This window comes from Pristiophorus japonicus, chromosome X (assembly GCF_044704955.1).
Source record: "Pristiophorus japonicus isolate sPriJap1 chromosome X, sPriJap1.hap1, whole genome shotgun sequence".
Classification (NCBI taxonomy): Eukaryota; Metazoa; Chordata; class Chondrichthyes; family Pristiophoridae; genus Pristiophorus; species Pristiophorus japonicus.
Genome location: NC_092010.1, coordinates 14,610,196 through 14,629,977, shown reverse-complemented (window position 1 = coordinate 14,629,977; position 19,782 = coordinate 14,610,196). Strand labels below are relative to the sequence as shown.

Sequence of the window (19,782 nt, the reverse complement as noted above, 5' to 3'; positions counted from 1 at the left end):
CACCACCGACCCACTCCTATCCCGGGCCGATAGGCCCCACCCCCACCACCACCTGCTCGCTGCAATCCTGGGCGGAAAGGTCCCACCCCTACCACCATCGGCCGCTCCCATCCTGGGCCGATAGGCCCCACCCCCATCATCACCGACCCGCTCCCATCCCGGGCCGATAGGCCCCACCCCCACCACCACCGGCCCGCTCCCATCCCGGGCCGAAAAGCCCCACCCCCATCACCACCGGCCCGCTCCTCTACTGGGCCGATAGGCCCCACCCACATCACCACCGGCCCGGTCCCATCCCGACCCGATAGGCTCCACCCCCATCGCCACCGACTCACTGCAATCCTGGGCCGAATGGCCCCACCCCTATCACCACCGACCCGCTCCTATCCTGGGCCGATAGGCCCCACCCCCATCACCACCGGCTCGCTCCCATCCCGGGCTGAAAGGTCCCACCCCCATCACCACCGACGCACTCCCATCCCGGGCCGATAGGCCCCACCCCCACCACCACCGACCCGCTCCTATCGGGGCCGATAGGCCGCACCCCCATCACCACCGGCTCGCTCCCATCCAGGTCCGGTGAGGAAGTGGAGCTGAGTCCATGATCAGATCAGCCATGATCTTATTGAATGGTGGAGCAGGCTCGAGGGGCCGTATGGCCTACTCCTGTTCCTATTTCTTATGTTCTTATTAGCAATCCTCCAGTCCTCTGGCACCACACCTGAAGCCAGAGAGGATTGGAAAATGATGGTCAAAGCCTCTGCTATTTCCTCTTTTGCTTCGCTTAACAGCTTTGGATACATTTCATCTGGGCCTAGGGACTTATCCACTTTCAAAGCTGCTAAACCCCTTAGTACCTCCTCTCTCACTATGTTTATTTCATCAAATATTTCACACTTCTCCTCGATAGCAGTGTTTGCATTGCCCCTCTCTTTTGTGAAAACAGACGCAAAGTATTCATTAAGAACCATACCCACATCTTCCGCCTCCACACACAGATTACCCTCATGGTCTCTAAAGGCCCCTCCCTTTCTTTAGTTCTCCTCTTGCTCTTAATATATTTATAAAACATCTTTGGGATTTCCTTAATTTTACTTGCCAAGAATTTTTCATGCTCTCTCTTTGGTTTCCTAATATCCTTTTTAATTGCACCCCCTGCACTTTCTATACTCCCCTAGAGATTCTGCAGCATTGAGCCCTTGGTATCTGTCATAAACCTCCCATTTTTTCTTTATCCTACCCTGACTGTCCCTCGACATCCAAGGGGTTCTAGATTTGTTAATCCCACACCACCCTTTTTCTTTAAAGGCACATATTTGGCCTGAACCCTACGGATCTCCTCCTTGAATGCCTCCCACTGCTCTGACACTGATTTACCTTCCAATAGCTGTTTCCAGTCCACTACGGCCAAATCACCTCTCAGCTTAGCAAAGTTGACTTTTCCCCAATTTAGAACTTTTATTTCTGATCTATCCTTGTCCTTTACCTTAACTACCTTAAATCTAACTGAATTATGGTCACTAGCACTTAAATGCTCTCCCACTGATATTCCTTCTACCTGCTCAGCTTCATTACCTAAGACTATATCCAGACCCGCCCCCTCCCGTGTTGGGCTTGCTACATACTGGCGAAAAAAGTTCTCTTGAATGCATTTTAGTAATTCCGCACCCTCTATACCCTTCACACTAATTTTGTCCCAGTTAATATTATGATAGTTGAAATCCCCTGTTACTGCCCTATAGTTTTTGCACTTCTCAGAAATTTGCCTACATATTTGCTCTTCTATCTCCCTCTCACTGTTTGGGGGTCTATAGTACACTCCTAGCAGTGTGATCGCCCCTTTTTTGTTTTTCAGTTCGACCCATATGGCCTCATTTGATGATCCCTGTAACATATCATCCCTCCTCACAGCTGAAATAGTTTCTTTAATCAATACTGTGATTCTCCCCTCCCTTTTTATCCCTCTCTCTATCCCGTCTGAAGATCCTGTAACCAGGAATGTTGAGCTGCCATACCTGCCCCTCTTTTAGCCATGTCTCTGTAATAGCGATAATATCATACTCCCAAGTGTCTACCTGTGCTCTCAGCTCATCTGCCTTATTCGCTATACTCCTTGCATTGAAGTATATCTCATTTAGTACAGCCAGACCTCCTTGTTGGCGACTTTCTAGCCCTTGTTTCCTCTGTCCTTCAAATTCACACTCTTCATTTTTGCTTTCCAATTCCAGCTTTACTCCCCCCCCTACTGAATCTGTTCTCAGATTCCCATCCCCCTCATTTAAACCCTCCCCAAAAGCACGAGCAAATCCCCCCGCGAGGATATTGGTCCCGGCTCTGTTGAGGTGCAACCCGTCCGGCTTTTACAGGTCTCACCTCCCCTAGAAACGGTCCAATGCCTCAGGAAACTAAAGCCCTCCCGCCTGCACCATCTCTCCAGCCACGCATTAATCTGCTCTATCCTCCTATTTCTGTACTCACTAGCTCGTGGCACCGGGAGTAATCCAGAGATTACTACCTTTTGAGGTCCTGCTTTTTAATCTCCTAGCTCCCTAAACTCTGCCTGCAGGACCTCATCCATCTTTCTACCTATGTCATTGGTACCGATGTAGACCACGACCTCTGGCTGTGTTCACCCTCTCTCCCCAGAATGCCCTGCAGCTGCTCGGTGACATCCTTGACCCTGGCACCAGGGAGGCAACATACCATCCTGGAGTCATGTCTGCGGCCGCAGAAACGCCTGTCTGCTCCCCTGACTATTGAATTCCCTACTACTATTGCTCTTCCATTTTTCTTCCTTCCCCCCCCCCCCCTGCCATGCAGCTGAGCCACACGTGGTGCTGTGGACTTGGCTCTGGCTGGACTCCCCAGAGGCACCATTGCCTCCACCGCTACTCAGAAGATCATCATTATAGGCAGTCCCTCGGAACTGAGGAAGACTTGCTTCCACTCTTAGAATGAGTCCTTAGGTGTCTGAACAGTCCAATACGAGAGCTACAGTCCCTGCCACAGGTGGGACAGACAGTCGTTGAGGGTAAGGGAGGGTGGGACAGGTTTACCGCACGTTCTTTCCGCTGCCTGCGCTTGTTTTCTGCATGCACTCGTTGATGAGACTCGAGGCGCACAGCACCCTCCCGGATGCACTTCCTCCACTTAGGGCGGTCTTTGGCCAGGGACTCCCAGGTGTCAGTGGGGATGTCGCACTTTATCAGGGAGGCTTTGAGGGTGTCCTTGTAACGTTTCCTCTGTCCACCTTTGGCTCATTTGCCATGAAGGAGTTCCGAGTAGAGCGCTTGCTTTGGGAGTCTAGTGTCTGGCATGCGGACAGTGTGGCCTGCCCAGCAGAGCTGATCGAGTGTGGTCAGTGCTTCAATGCTGGGGATGTTGGCCTGGTCGAGGACGCTAATGTTGGTGCGTCTGTCCTCCCAGGGGATTTGTAGGATCTTGCGGAGGCATTGTTGGTGGTATTTCTCCAGCGACTTGAGGTGTCTACTGTACATGGTCCATGTCTCTGAGCCCATACAGGAGGGCGGGTATTACTACAGCCCGTAGACCATGAGCTTGGTGGTAAATTTGAGGGCCTGGTTTTCGAACGCTCTTTTCCTCAGGCAGCCGAAAGCTGCGCTGAATCTCCTTATCAATGTCTGCTCTTGTTGATAAGGGGCTCCCGAGGTATGGCAAATGGTCTACGTTGTCCAGGGCCGCGACGTAGATCTTGATGACTGGGGGGCAGTGCTGTGCGGTGAGGACAGGCTGGCGGAGGACCTTTGTCTTGCGGATGTTTAGCCCATTCTTTTGTATGCCTCAGTAATTACGTCGACTATGTCCTGGAGTTCAGCCTCTGTGTGTGCGCAGACGCAGGCGTCGTCCGTACTGTAGCTCGACAACAGAGTTTGGGGTGTTCTTGGACCTGGCCTGGAGACGGCGAAGGTTGAACAGCTTCCCACTGGTTCTGTAGTTTAGTTCCACTCCAGCCGGGAGCTTGTTGACTGTGAGGTGGAGCATGGCAGCGAGGAAGATTAAGAAGAGGGTTGGGGCAATGACGCAGCCCTGTTTAACCCCAGTCCGGATGTGGATTGGGTCTGTAATGGATCCTTTGGTCAGGATCACGGCTTCTTGTCGTCGTGGAGCAGGCGAAGGATGTTGATGAACTTTTGGGAGCATCCGAAACGGAGGAGGACGCTCCTTAGACCCTCGCGGTTGACAGTGTCAAAGGCCTTTGTAAGGTCGAAGAAGGCCATGTATAAGGGCTGGCGCTGCTCCCTGCATTTTTCCTGCAGCTGTCGCGCTGCAAAGATCATGTCCGTTGTGCCCCGTAGATGACGAAATCCACACTGTGACTCCGGGAGGAGCTCCTCAGCCACAGGGAGAAGACGGTTGAGGAGGACTCTAGCGACAACTTGTCCCTTTTTTAAAGCTGGTCATGATCACTGCATCTCCCGGCATGCTCTCCTCCCTGCAGATGAGAGTGATGAGGTTGTGTCTTTGCGCCAACAGCGCCTCTCCACCATACTTTAGCGCCTCAGCAGGGGTTCCATCCGCTCCCGTAGCCTTGGTGTTCTTGAGCTGTTTTATGGCTTTGCTTACCTCGTGCAGTGTTGGGGTTTCAATGAGGTGGTGGCGGGTCGCATGCTGCGGGATGGAGTCAAGAGCACTCGAGTCAAAGGCAGAGTCTCAATTGAGGAGATCTTCGAAGTGCTCCTTCCAGCGGGCCCTGACTGCCTCGGTGTCCTTGATGAGTGTTTCCCCGTTCTTGGCCAGCAGTGGGGTGGGGCCTTGGGAGTTTGGACCGTAGGTGGCCTTGACTGCGATGAAGAATCCTCGCACATCATGGCTGTCGGCCAGTTGTTGTATCTCCTGTGCTTTCTCCATCCACCACCTGTTCTTTAGTTCCCGGGTTTTTTGTTGGACCTCAGCCTTGAGCCGCCTGTAATGTTGCTTTGCTGCTCCCGAGTTGGGTTGTTGCTTAAGGCTCAGAAATGCTCTGCGCTTGCGACCTATTAGTTCTTGGATTTCCTGATCATTCTCATCAAACCAGTCCTGGTATTTTCTGGTTGAGTGACCAAGCGTCTCTTCGCAGGCACTGGTTATGGAGGCCTGGAGGGCAGACCAAGAGCTGTGGGCATTCTGCGTCTCAGGGTCATCAAGGCACGCCAGGTTAGCTGTGAGGTGCTGGCTGTGTAGGGCTCTCTTAGCTGGGTCTTTAAGTGCCCCGCCATTAACTTTTTTGCGGCAATGCTTCTGCTGTCCCCTCCGCTTTGGGGCTATTTTGATGTCGATGATGGATCGGATTAGGCAGTGGTCCATCCAGCAATCGTCAGCTCCTGTCATGGCGCTGGTGATGCGCACATCCTTGCGATTGCTGGCTCGGACGATGACATAGTCTAGCAGGTGCCGGTGTTTGGAGCGAGGGTGTTGCCATGATGCCTTGTATTTGTCCCTCTGGCGGAACAAGGTGTTGGTGATGAGGAGTTCATGTTCTCGACATTTTGTCAGGTACCGCTGTAGTTGGTTTTCCCTACCCACTCTCTGCCAATCACGCCTCTCCAGAGGGCTGTGTCTTTGCTGACCCTGGCGTTGAAGTCACCTTGGAGGATCAGTTTGTCGTCCACAGGGACGCGGGACATGGATTTTTCGAGGTTGGAGTAAAAACCCTCTTTGGTCTCATCCGTTGCATCAAGTGTTGGGGCCTAAGCACTGATGACTGCGGCGCATTGGTTCCGGGATAGGGTGAGTCGAAGAGTCACGAGGCGTTCGTTAACCCCGCAGGGGGGGTCTTTGAGGTGGTCGACCAGCTCATTTTTGATGGCGAAGCCGACTCCGTGAAGGCGGCATGCTTCCTCTAGCTTCCCTTTCCAGAAAAAGGTGTAACTTCCACCTTGTTCCTTGAGCTGGCCTTCCCCTACCTGCCGGGTCTCGCTTAGGGTGGCGACGTCGATGTCAAAGCGTCTAAGTTCCCGGGCAACTATGGCGGTGCGGCGTTCCAGCCTGTCGCTGTTGGAGTTGTCCATGAGGGTCCTGACGTTCCAGGTCCCGAACTTCATGTTAACAGAATAGGAGATGCCTGTGTGTGAGTTCTTTTAACGTGGGGTGGCCGTTGGACACCGGCTAACATTGTAGGCCAACATGTCGCCGCAGGCAATTAGGCTCATACAACAGTTCCTGGTCTCCAGTCGTCTTGGACCCCCTTGCCACTGGACCAAGACCTCGCTCAGCTACTCAGAAGAGAAGTCCTCACCAATGATATTTCAGGCTACCATGGAATAAATCACTGTTTGTGCAATCGAGATGATGTGTTGATAGCCACCAGCACAGAGAGGGAAAACCTGGAAACCTTAGAAGTATCCAAACAGTTCAATTACCATAATCTGAAGCTGCAGAGAAGTAAATGTGCATTTATACAATGTGAGGTGGTTTATCTAGGATTGCGGGTAGATGAAAATGGTCTCCAACGAGTTAAGGAGAAAGTGCAAGCCATCATGATGGCTCCAGAGCCGAAAAAGGTTACTGAATTACGATTTTAGGCATGGTCCAATATAATGCTTGTTTCCTTCCTGGACTAGCAACAGTGCTCGCACCACTCCATTATTTATTAAAGAAAGGTATGTGTTGGATATGGGACAAAGAGCAAAAGAGCAAAGAGCGACGCTTGAGCAGTAGTGCTCTTCTCGTCCGTTATAATCTGACTCGTGAACTAAGACTAGCATGTGACGTCTCTGGGTATGGTGTAGGAGCAGTGATCAGCCATGTTATGAATGATGGGCAGGAAAAAACGGTTGCCTTTGCATCGCGTATGCTGAACAAAAGCAAACAAAGTTGTGCCCAGATTGAAAAAGAGGCTTTGGCAATTATATTTGGTTTTAAAAAGTTTCACCAGTTTCTTTTAGGACGCCAATTCACGCAAGTAACCGATCACAAATCGTTACTAGCTATCCTAGGCCCAAAGGCGGCAATTCCATCTATGGCGACTTCCAGGATGCAAATATGGGCAATTTTATTGTGTCAGTGTGATTACAAAATCGAGTATCGTACATTGAAGCAGAATGCAGTGGCAGATGCCCTTTCAAGGTTGCCTCATGAAGATTCTGAAATTGGCCGCGAACAGTCAATCTTTACTCTTGATGTCGTTGATGAGGACTTTCCAGTCACCGCCTCTGTTATTGCAGAAAGATGCCACGTTACAGCGCGCCTATGAGCACACCCTGCGAGGGTGGTCTGAAGATCAGACGCATTTAGACGATGGGATGAAGTCCTTTTATCATCATCGGCATGAATTATCGTGTGAGCAGGGATGTCTAAAATGGGGCCTGAGAGTAATCATTCCCAGTGCACTATGGGTCAAAGTCTTGACGGAACGTCATGGTGAGCATACTGGCATGAAAGTATGTGGCCCGAAGTTTTGTTGATTGGCCCAGGTTTGATAAAGACTTAAAAGTATTAGTAAGTAAGTGTACTATCTGTCAAGACTGCAGGGCTATGCCAGCTAAAACGGCGCTACAAACAGCGTACATTGGATGAATTACGGGACATTTTTGCATGCCATGACCTGCCCGAAGAAATGGTGTCAGATAATGGACCGCAATTTCGGTCCACGCAATTTGTGAATTTTGCCAGACACAACGGTATCAAACACACGTTGGTAGTACCATATCATCCTGCTTCAAATGGTGCAGCTGTAAGGTCGGTCAGGATTGTCAAGGAGGCTTTGCGGAAACAAGTTTTACAGACTGGATCATCGGTGAGCATGAAGAAAAGGTTTGCAAATTTTCTTTTCAAATGCAGAACTACGCCCCATTCTACAACAGGGTACACATCTGCCAAATTATTGATGAAGCATAGGCTGAGGATGTGTCTCAGTTTATTGCAACCGAATTTGTCTGAAGGTAGAGAAAGCACAATCAGTGCAGAAATGTCATTATAATTCTGGTATTAAAGAGCAGTGCTTTTAGAAGGGTGATCAGTTCGGAGCTCTCAGCAAGTCCACGGAAATGGGACATTGGTACAATTATTCGGGTATGTGGCACCAAGCAGTACTTGATCAAAATTGGTGAATACATCAGGAAGGTTCATGTGGATCAAATGTACCATAAGGGGATTTGAGTACAGGGGCAGGGAGGTGTTGCTACAGTTGTACAGAGCATTGGTGAGGCCACACCTGGAGTATTGTGTACAGTTTTGGTCTCCTAACCTGAGGAAGGACATTCTTGCTATTGAGGGAGTGCAGCGAAGGTTCACCAGACTGATTCCCGGGATGGCGGGACTGACCTATCAAGAAAGACTGGATCAACTGGGCTTGTATTCACTGGAGTTCAGAAGAATGAGAGGGGACCTCATAGAAACGTTTAAAATTCTGACGGGGTTAGACAGGTTAGATGCAGGAAGAATGTTCCCAATGTTGGGGAAGTCCAGAACCAGAGGTCACAGTCTAAGGATAAGGGGTAAGCCATTTAGGACCGAGATGCGGAAGAACTTCTTCACCCAGAGAGTGGTGAACCTGTGGAATTCTCTACCACAGAAAGTTGTTGAGGCCAATTCACTAAATATATTCAAAAAGGAGTTAGATGAGGTCCTTACTACTAGGGGGATCAAGGGGTATGGCGAGAAAGCAGGAATGGGGTACTGAAGTTGAATGTTCAGCCATGAACTCATTGAATGGCGGTGCAGGCTAGAACGGCCGAATGGCCTACTCCTGCACCTATTTTCTATGTTTCTATGTTTCTAAGTGGATGATTATGAGTCTGACTTGGACGATGATCTGAGTGAGTTGGCAGGTCCAAGTACTTCAACAAACACAATGGTCATAACAACCATGTCCCCACCAACTCAGATGCAGCCGACTGATGGCGGTTCTGCGGGTATGGGACAATCTCACAGAGACTCTGTATCTTCCGGAGGGGGAGGTGGAGTTGGGGTTCAGTTGAGAAGATCAATCAGAAAACGCAAACCAACTAGACAGGATATTGATAACTGGGAATATTAAGATCTTAGGAAGAAAGCTATGACTAGGTCTGATGTAAGGGTTTCAAGGAAACTCAAGAGGACACAGGAAGATAGAGGTCAGGAATCTTGGGCTACAGAAAACAGAAATTCCCCAAGACAGTCTCCTAAGTCAAATAAGAATATAGAAAACGGGCATAGCCAGCCAATTGTAAAGAAATGGAGGTCGGAGCAGGAGGAAGCTAAAAGCTTATAACAAGATACTCAGGCTCAGTAATCGAATTTGTAAAATTGTAATCATGAAAAGTAATCTTTTGATATGTTGTATAAATACCTTGCCTCTAAATAAAGGGGAAGCAGTGTAATGAGTATATGCACAGATTTGTAGAGCTGTTGCACTGTGAGTGGCTTAGCCAGTCACGTGATGTTCATAAGACTCAATAAAACCCCAGTCAGTTGATTCTGGGCCATCCACGATGAGATATGCAGTTGTGAGCCGAGTGGATGAAACATAGAAATATAGAAAATAGGTGCAGGAGTTGGCCATTCGGCCCTTCGAGCCTGCACCACCATTCAATAGATCATGGCTGATCATTCACCTCAGTACCCCTTTCCTGCTTTCGCTCCATACCCCTTGATCCCCTTAACCGTAAGGGCCATATCTAACTCCCTCTTGAATATATCTAACGAACTGGCATCAACAACTTTCTGTGGTAGAGAATTCCACAGGTTCACAATTCTCTGAGTGAAGAAGTTTCTCCTCATCTCGGTCCTAAATGGCTTACCTCTTATCCTTAGACTGTGACCCCTGGTTCTGGACTTCCCCAACATCGGGAACATTCTTCCTGCATCAAACCTGTCCATCAGAATTTTATATGTTTCTATGAGATTCCCTCTCATTCTTCTAAACTCCAGTGAATACAGGCCCCATCGATCCAGTCTCTCATATGTCAGTCCTGCCATCCCGGGCATCAGTCTGGTGAACCTTTGCTGCACTCCCTCAATAGCAAGAATGTCCTTCCTCAGATTAGGAGACCAAAACTGAACACAATATTCCAGGTGAGGCCTCACCAAGGCTCTGTACAGCTGCAGCAAGACCTCCCTGCTCCTATGCTCAAATCCCCTCGCTATGAAGGCCAACATGCCATTTGCCTTCTTCACCGCCTGCTGCACCTGCATGCCAACCTTCAGTGACTGGTGTACCATGACATCCAGGTCTCGTTGCACCTCCTCTTTTCCCAATCTGCCGCCATTCAGATAATATTCTGCCTCCGTGTTTTGCCACCAAAATGGATAACCTCACATTTATCCACATTATACTGCATCTGCCATGCATTTGCCCACTCACCTAACCTGTCCAAGTCACCCTGCAGCCTCTTAGCATCCTCCTCACAGCTCACACCGCCACCCAGCTTAGTGTCACCTGCAAACTTGGAGATATTACTCTCAATTCCTTCATCTAAATCATTAATGTATATTGTAAATAATTGGGGTCCCATCACTGAGCCCTGTGGCATTCCACTAGTCACTGTCTGCTATTCTGAAAAGGACTCGTTTATCCCGACTCTGCTTTCTGTCTGCCAACCAGTTCTCTATCCACGTCAATACATTACCCCCAATACCATGTGCTTTAATTTTGCACATCAATCTCTTGTGTGGGACCTTGTCAAAAGCCTTTTGAAAGTCCAAATACACCACATCCACTGGTTCTCCCTTGTCCACTTGACTAGTTACATCCTCAAAAAATTCTAGAAGATTTGTCAAGCATGATTTCCCTTTCATAAATCCATGCTGACTTGGACCGATCCTGTGAACTAGTAATGTGTAGTGTGATTGTTAAACCTTTGATAATTAACCAAATAGTTCTTAATAGCAATGTGTTGCTATGAATTCTTAAGCAAAGAACCCATGAATCAAATATATTACACTAAGGAAGGATATATTTACCTTCATCATCATCATCATCATAGGCAGTCCCTCGGAATCGAGGAAGACTTGCTTCCACTCTTAAAATGAGCCCTTAGGTGGCTGAACAGTCCAATACGAGAACCACAGTCTCTGTCACAGGTGGGACAGATAGTCATTGAGGGAAGGGGAGAGTGGGTCTGGTTTACATCTTAGAGTAATTAGTTCCTAGGTTTGGCTTGCCAAACTGTTTTGCATCACCCAGATTGGATTGAGTGTGGATTTACCTCACTAACCCTCAATTAGGATACCCACAAGCTACTAAGTGAATGAATTAACCAATTTCTTGTCAGATCATCAAAGTAGCCAGACAACATGTCGAGCACTAACACCTATTTATTGACTACAAACCACAATTAGCATTACTTAAACTTGAGCATTGAGCATACAAATAGTTAGCAGATATAGACAGGGTCACCTAGCAATTTTAATAACAAATTAATACAGTTACTTAACAATTTGAATAACAGTGGTTGTAAGGCCAGCTCAGAGTATCACCGTTATTCAGCATTAACTGAATCACTGACAATTAGATTATAGATGAGATCAGTGTCGGAGACTACTACAATTTAGTGAAATTAATTTATGATTAACTCCTCAGATAGCTGACAAGTTAACAGCATTAGATAGCTGGTCTATTGGACAGAATAAAGTCTTATGTGCTGGTGGTGAACAATGTTTCCAGAGCTTATACAATTTCACCCTTATGAGTGATGCAGTTGAGTTGATACTCCCCTGGGATCATGGCGTTAGCTTCTGGAACATTGAGTTGATGCGCCCCTTCATTGCTGGAGTTATCTGTTCCACTCGGTTCCTCTGATCAGGCTGAATCCTCCTGCACGTGTGGTGGTATCTGAGCTAGCTGACTTCACTCTCATCTTCCTTGATGTATAAAACATTGGTCCTGCCTCAATTGGAGTATTGTGTCCAATTGTGGGCACTGCACTTTAGGGAGGATATGAAAGCCTTAGAGAGGATGCTCAAAAGATTTACAAGAATGATTCCAGGGATGAGGGACTTCAGTTACATGACTAGACTGGAGACGTTAGGGTTGTTCTCTTTAGAGCAGAGAAGATTGAAAGGAGATTTGATAAAGGTGTTCAAAATCATGAGGGATCTGGACAGAGTAGATAGAGAAAAACTGTTCCCATTGGCAGAAGAGTTGAGAACCAGAGGACATAGATTTAAGGTGATTGGCAGAAGAACCAAAGGCGACACAAGAAAAACCTTTTTTAGGCAGTGAGTGATTAGGATCTGGAATGCACGGCCTGAAAGGGTGGTGGAGGCAGACTCAATCACTGTTTTCAAAAGGGAGTTGGATAAGTACCTGGAAAAAAAATCTTTGCAGGGCTACGGGGAAAGGGCGGTGGAGTGGGACTAACTGAAGTGCTCTTGCAGAGAGCTTGATGAGTCAAATGGTCTTCCGTGCTGTAATCATTCCATGATTCTATCTTGGACAACTTGTATATTTAAGTGATATACTTATCTCTATAGGTAACTTGTTGCTATAGCTATACAAACTGATTCACATAACCTTTTATTCTCCATCCTGAATATACTTTGTACTTGAAAGGTTCCCTTTTACATCATTTAGGTAAAGATTACTACAGAAGAAGACAGAGAGAATCTTCTAACTAAACAAAGAGAGTCAGAGAATCTGTTGAGAGGTGTGCCAAGCACCAGGTTATATTCCCTAAATTCAAAGAAAGACCATTCAGTTGACCAATCTGAGTGACACATGTCAGAAAAATTCACCTGTTTTGGTGTCAATCATGTACAACAGCCATGTAAAGAAAGGCCCCTAAGTTAATGAGACATGCATACCTAGGCTTGCAAAGTTCTACTTTTGCTTCCCTAAATTCTCAATCTTTTAACAAAGGATCCTACACAGGACCAGATACGGTATGATATATTTATGTCCCACTAATGAGCCTATCCTGAGCACAGTACTTAGCTGGCCTTCTTATCACTGGTAAGGAATATTTTGTTTAAATATAGATCTTCATGATTTTAATTAATTTTGACTTCCCAACTGTTTCCCAGCATTCAGTTTAACTACTGATTCCATTAAGCTGAAACTCCATTTTGAAAACATATTTTCAGGCAATTTACAGGGCATTTCCCGTACAACAATTGAGCACATTATTTGCTTACCTTATCACCTGACTACTTTACTGGTATCCTGGTGCAGCAGCATCTTCGTACAATGATTACACTTTAGTGTTGAAGTACCATTTACTTCTGCTAGAGGCTGCTAAACACTATTTCAAACACTCACCTAGTCCAAGCATGCAATTTTAGCGGACCCGATAAGGGGTAATCTAAGGATAAGGGGTGAGCCATATACGACCGAAATGAGGAGAAACTTTTTCACCCAGAGTGTTGTGAACCTGTGGAATTCTCTGCCACAGAAAGTTGTGGAATCCAGTTTATTGGACATATTCAAAAGGGAGTTAGATGTGGCCCTTACGGCTAAAGGAATCGGGGGTATGGAGAGACGGCAAGGGTGGGGTATTGAGGTGAATGATCAGCCATGATCATATTGAATGGTGGTGCAAGCTCGAAGGGCCAAATGGCCTACTCCTGCACCTATTTTCTATGTTTCTATGTTAACCCATGATGTCACTTGTCTACAAAATATTAGACTTGAAACGTTTCAATTAATAAATGAATCATTAATCAAGTTGTGCTATAAAAATATGTAAATTGACTAGAATTTTGTGGCTGTTGTTTTTAGTTCTTTACTGAAACTCATATTTAGAGCAGATGTAAAGATTTAAACAAGGATTTCTGGGAACTGTATATTTACCAGGATGCTGGTGGAACATTGTTATGAGCAGAAATCTAGAGCCTGGAACTGCAACATTTTAATGCCTTAATAATATTTTGTTAAGGAGTAATGGTATTAGTGCAAAGAATTTGTAAGTGACAATGGGCTCAATTTTCCCCAGTATTTGTGCTGTTTTTTTTTGAGCAGGCTGCTTTTTCTGGCTTAACTTAAAAATCCCCAGTTTTCCCAATCAATTTGCACCAGTGTAACTCAGTTAGTTCCGAATTTTTTAAGTCAGTTTTTTTTTTCAGCCAAAGGGGGCGTAACCAGTCACATACGTCACTTCTGGCCACTTAGGGAAGTTTGGCCAGCTGAGAGTTACTCCAATTCTGATTAGACCAGCGTATGTGGCCCCTCCAGAAAAACCTTCCCTAGAGGTAAGGAAATCGGCGCAAGTAAGGAAATCGTGCAGCAGACGCCCGGGCACACTGAAAGAATTGAAAAACACACAGCAACAATTTACCTGCAACCCTGCCCGAAGGTTGTCTGGTTCCATTATCGGTCCCCACACAGCAAGGCTGTCCGGTTCCATTCTGAGTCCCCGGTTCACACAGAGCGAGAGAGAGAGAGAGTTCGGGCGGGGTTGGTGCTATGTGTTTTTCGATTCTTTTAATGTGTTGGGAGGTGGCTGTATGCTTCACTTTGCAGCATCAGCTCGCATTGTGTCCCTGGTTACCATGACAGCCCGATCTTTTTGGCGCAGGCCAAGGCTCCACCCGCCTCGGGTTAGGCCACGTCAAAATGAAGAGATCCAGCGGGGAAACGTACAACACTTTTTTTGGCGTAATTGGGTCCCAAAAAATCGGCCGTAACTCTTCAAGTACGCCAAAAAAATGCTTTGGGGAAAATTGAGCCCTATATTAGCACTGTGGCCAAGAATACTGTATTGCGATGTTGAAATTCTTCCTGTGCTGTGTCCCTCCAGTTATGATACGTGGATTCCAGCCAGTGAAATTGAGGCATCAGTTGAGGATCCTCCATCTACTGAGCGGCCCCGGAAGGTTTGCAAATTTATAATGCCTATAATATTAAAATGTACATATTTATAATATTTCTTCAATGAGAATTCAAACGATTTGGCACATATGTTGCCTATTCATGCATCTATGTTGCTGTGTCTGAAAATATTGAACCATTTTGGATATTCAATAAAAAATTACCTTGGAAACTGAGCATAGGTAACACAGAATCAAAATCTGTTTATTTTGCTGTTTAAGTCATTTTCAAAACTTAGAAAGGCCTGTTTTATTTAGTCAGAAAAGGCTGCTGTAGTAATAATGCTGGGCTTTCTGAATACAGCATCCTGCACCATGACCCTGAGTCACCAATGGTCGCTGCAGCCTTTTGCCCACCCCTCAAGGACTCCAACCCCTTCAACTTCTGCAACTCCCTCTCCTGGTCTCAAGGTGATGGTGTTCCTATGACATGGCTAGTCTTGTCCTTCTTAGTGGTAGATGTCACAGAGTTGGTAGGTGCTGGCGAGATAAGCTTGGTGAGTTACTGCCAGTGCATCCTGTAGATTGTACATACTGCAACCAGTGTGCCAGTGGTGGAGGGGATGGCTATTGGAATCCAGTAGCCGAGGTGCTAATAAAGCAATATGCTCTGTCCTGGATGGTGTTGAGCTTGTTGAGTGTTCCAGCTCTACCAACCTTCGAGATCTCTGTGCTCCTTCAATTCTGGCTTCTTCCGCATGCCCGATTTTAATCACCCCACCATTGGTGGCCGTGCCTTCAGCTGCCTAGGCCTGAAGAATTCCCTCTCTAAACCTGTTTGCCTCGCTACCTTTCTTTCCATCCTTTAAGACACACCTTAAAACCAGCCTCTTTGACTAAGCTTGTCCTAATAGCTCGGTGTCAAATTTTGTTTTATAACACTCCTGTGAAGCGCCTTGGGATGTTTTACTAAAGCTGATGTATAAATGCAAGTTGTTGTTATTGTTGTAAAGGGAGCATTACAGGTGAGTGCTGCTCTGCATTGGTTTGACATATTGCCCTAGAAATTGGTTCTTACTGACCTGCCGGTGAAAATTGAGCACAGATAACATTCCCTGCACTAGAATGGGTAGGTCCAAGGTCCACCCAATATTGAGCCTCATTTGTAGCTTAATGTCCCACACCAAGTTCTGCTCGTCTGTCACCCTTGTGCTTGCTGACCTACATTGGCCCCTGGTCTTTAAATCCCTCTATGGCCTCACCCTTCCCGCCTCCGCACCCTTCTCCGGCCTTCTTTTCCTAAATTGCCTCTGACTGCAGCTTCTTGTGCATTCCCTCTACCCCATCACTAATGGCCATGCCTTCAGTAAGTTGGATCCAAATAAACATCGCCATCTCTCCCCTCCTTTAAAACTGTCATCAAAACCCATCTCTTTGATCAAGAGTTTGGTCACCCCTCCTAATCTCTCGTTTTCTATCTTGGCATCCATTTTCCACATATGCCTTCCGTGAAGTGTCTTGGGACATTTTTTTCATCAGAGGTGCTATATAAATGGAAGCTGTTTTTGAGTTACCATGACCTCTTTGCTTATTTATTCACTCCTTCTCAATATAAACCCCCAAATCCCATTTGCTGCCTTAGAGATTTTTTTAAAACTTGTATGTAAAAATTAGAAAAGGGAATAGCGCCAAAGGACTGGCGGACAGCTAATGTGATTCCTATATTTAAAAAGGGAGATAGAACAAGCCCAGGTATCTGTAGACCAATTAGCTTAATGTCGGTGATAAGAAAGATAATGAAATCCTTACTCAAAAATGTAATTTAAAAAAATCTAGAAACTAAAAATATTATGAAGAATAGTCATGCTTGACCAACCTTATTGAATTCTTTGAAGAAGTAACAGAGCAGGTAATGTAGTAGACATAATATATATGGATTTGCAAAAGGCCTTCGATAAAGTACCTTAATAGTAGACTCATGACGAAGGTCCGAACATGTGGAGCCAGGGGACAAGTAGCAGAATGGATAGCAAGCTGTCCAGAAAGCAGAAAACAGAGAGTAAGGGTTAAAGGCAGTTAATCAGGCTGGCAAAAGTGGGAATTGGTGTTCTACAAGGATTGGAGCAGGGACCATTGTTGTTCATCATTTACATAAACGATTTGGACTCGGGAATCAGAAGTACAATTCAGAGGGTGTTGTTAGTACAGAGGAGGACTGCGACAAAATACAGGAAGACATTAATAAACTTGCAGAATAGACAAGTGTGAGGTTTTACATTTTGATAGGTAGAATAAGGGAGCCTTGGAAAATAGAGTCTAAAAGGGGTAGAGAAACAGAGGGATTTGGGAGCACAAATCACAAAGTAGCAAGGCAGGTTAATAGGCCATAAAAAAGCAAACAAAGTACTGGGGTTCATTTCTAGAGGATAGAATTTGAAAGGCAGAGAAGTTATATTAAACTTGTATAGAACCTTGGTTAGACCACACTAACTGTAAACAGTTCTGTCTCCCTGTTATAAAAAGCATATAGAGCACTGAAGTGCAAAAAACATCATCTAGAATGATACCAGAACTGAGAGGGCACACCTAGTAGGAAAGTTTGAACAGGCTAGGGCTCTTTTCTGTATAAAAGTGAAGACTGAGTTGTGACCTGATAGAGGTCTTCAAGATTATGACAGGGTTTGATTGGGTAGACGTAGAGAAGATGTTTCCACTTGCGGACGAGAACAAAAATAAATGTAAGGTAGTCATTAATAAATCTAATGGGGAATTCAGGAGAAGTTTCTTGACCCAGAGAGTGGTTGGAATCTGGAACTCCCCTACCACAGGGAGTAGATGAGGCGAATAGCATAGATGCATTTAAGAAGAAGCCAGATAAGTACATGAGGGGGAAAGGAATAGAAGGATGTGTTGATTGGGTGAGATGAAGAGGGATGGGAGGAGGCTCATGTCGAGCATAAACACCGGCACGGACCTGTTGAGCCGAATGGCCTGTTTCTAGTCTGTAAATACTATGTGAACTCCACCACCTCCCTTTCTAATGGTAAAACTCCTTCCTCATTGGCTAATGTCTTTTTGCTGGTGGGCTGAAGAGGTAAAACAATGCAGTAATGGATTGTTTGCATTTTACCAAAGAACGAAAACGAGTTCCTTACCTGCCCCACCTTCTGCTGACTGTGGTATCTGAGCTTTCAGGAATATTTCCAGCATTCAACTGCTCTTAATGCTTGTGCAGGTATATGGACTGATTTTCAAGACTAACTAAACTTCCTGTTTGTTGAAAGGTCCATGCTAAGTGGATAATGGACACCGACACCTTTAATGAATGGATGAATGAGGAAGACTATGAGGTGAATGATGACCGGGCACCTGTTGTTCGAAGGAAAAGAATTTCTGCCAAAACATTAACAGAAGAGGTAATTCCCTCTGTTTTCCAATTTACCTCTTTAATGAATTGAGGTTAGTTTCAGTCAGTGGAGGATTTGGCCCTGTTACTTGTGTCTCAATATTGTTTTTTTCTGAAGATTGTTCCTTTTGGTGGTTATGTTTAAATTTGAACTTGCAATGTACTTTGGTAAAAAATGGAAGCTTACAGAACAGGTGTTCACTATATTTGAAAATAGTTAGGAAGGGAAAAAAATAATTTAAATTTAGATAAATGTGTACCTAATCAAAAATTTAAAAATCAAATACAAGATCCTATCCTGTTCGCTGCAGGGCATTCTGGGGGAGAGGGTGAACAACCAGAGGTCATGGTCTATATCGGGACCAATGACCTAGGTAGAAAGAGGATTGAGGTCCTGCAGCCAGAGTTGAGGGAGCTAGGAGAAAGATTAAAAAGCAGGACCTCAAAGGTAGTAATCTCCGATTACCCCCGGTGCCAAGAACTAGTGAGTACAGAAATAGGAGGATAGAGCAGATGAATACGTGGCTGGAGAGATGGTGCAGGCGGAAGGGCTTTAGTTTCCTGAGGCATTGGGACAAGCTTCTGGGGGAGGTGGGACCTGTACAACCCGGACGGGTTGCACCTCAACAGAGCCGGGACCAATATCCTCGTGGGGGGGGGTTTGCTAGTGCCGTTGGGGAGGGTTTCAACTAGCATGGCAGGGGGATGGGAACCTGAAAATAGATTCAGTAGGGAGGGGAGTAAAGCTGGAATTAGAAAGCAAAAATAAAGAAAATGAGTTTGAAGGAGAGAGGAAACAAGCAGGAAAAAAGGATAAAAAAACAAATTTAAAGGCACTTTGTCTAAATGCACGTAACATTTGTAACAAAATAGATGAGTTGACAACACAAATAGATACAAATGGGTATGATCTGATAGCCATTACAGAGACGTGGTTGCAAGGTGACCAGGACTTGGAATTAAATATTCAGCGGTACTGGACAATCCGGAAGGACAGACAGAAAGGAAAAGGAGGTGGGGTAGCTCTATTGATAAAGGATGGAATCACTGCAATAGTGAGAAACGATATTGGCTCAAATGATCAGGATGTTGGGTGGAGATAAGGAATAATAAGGGGAAAAAGTCACTGGTGGGAGTAGTCTATAGGCCCCCTAACTGTTGGTCGGAGCATAAACCAGGAAATAGTGGGGGCTTGTAAAAAGGGAACAGCAATAATCATGTGTGATTTTAACCTTCATATTGATTGGACAGATCAAATTGGTCAGGGTAGCCTTGAGGAAGAGTTCAGAGAGTGCATAAGGGACTGGTTCCTTGAGCAGTACGTAACGGAACCAACCAGGGGGCAGGCTATCTTAGATCTGGTCCTGTGTAATGAGATAGGATTAATAAACAATCTCCTAGTAAAGGATCCCCTCGGAATGAGTGATCATAGCATGATTGAATTTCAAATTCAGATGGAGGGTGAGAAAGTTGGATCTCTAACCAGTGTACTAAGCTTAAATAAAGGAGACTACAAAGGTATGAGGGCAGAGTTGGCTAAAGTGGACTGGGAAAATAGATTAAAGTGTAGGATGGTTGATGAACAGTGGCGTACATTTAAGGAGATATTTCACAACTCAAGAAAAATATATTCCAGTGAGGAGGAAAGGGTGTAAAAGAAAAGATAGCCATCCGTGGCTAACTAAAGAAATAAAGGACGGTATCCAATTAAA

General features: G+C 45.8%; 1 protein-coding gene across 4 annotated transcripts in view; it reads left to right on the top strand.

Moving 5' to 3' along the window:
* LOC139240875 (SWI/SNF complex subunit SMARCC2-like) overlaps positions 1-19,782 on the top strand; it is an 875,893-nt gene that overhangs the window by 156,920 nt on the left and 699,191 nt on the right. For all 4 annotated transcript variants that reach the window (XM_070869382.1, XM_070869381.1, XM_070869383.1 and 1 more), the window contains exons 8-9: positions 14,655-14,730; positions 17,949-18,080. In XM_070869382.1, the coding sequence (XP_070725483.1) occupies positions 14,655-14,730; positions 17,949-18,080 (208 nt within the window). The remainder of the gene's footprint in view (positions 1-14,654; positions 14,731-17,948; positions 18,081-19,782) is intronic.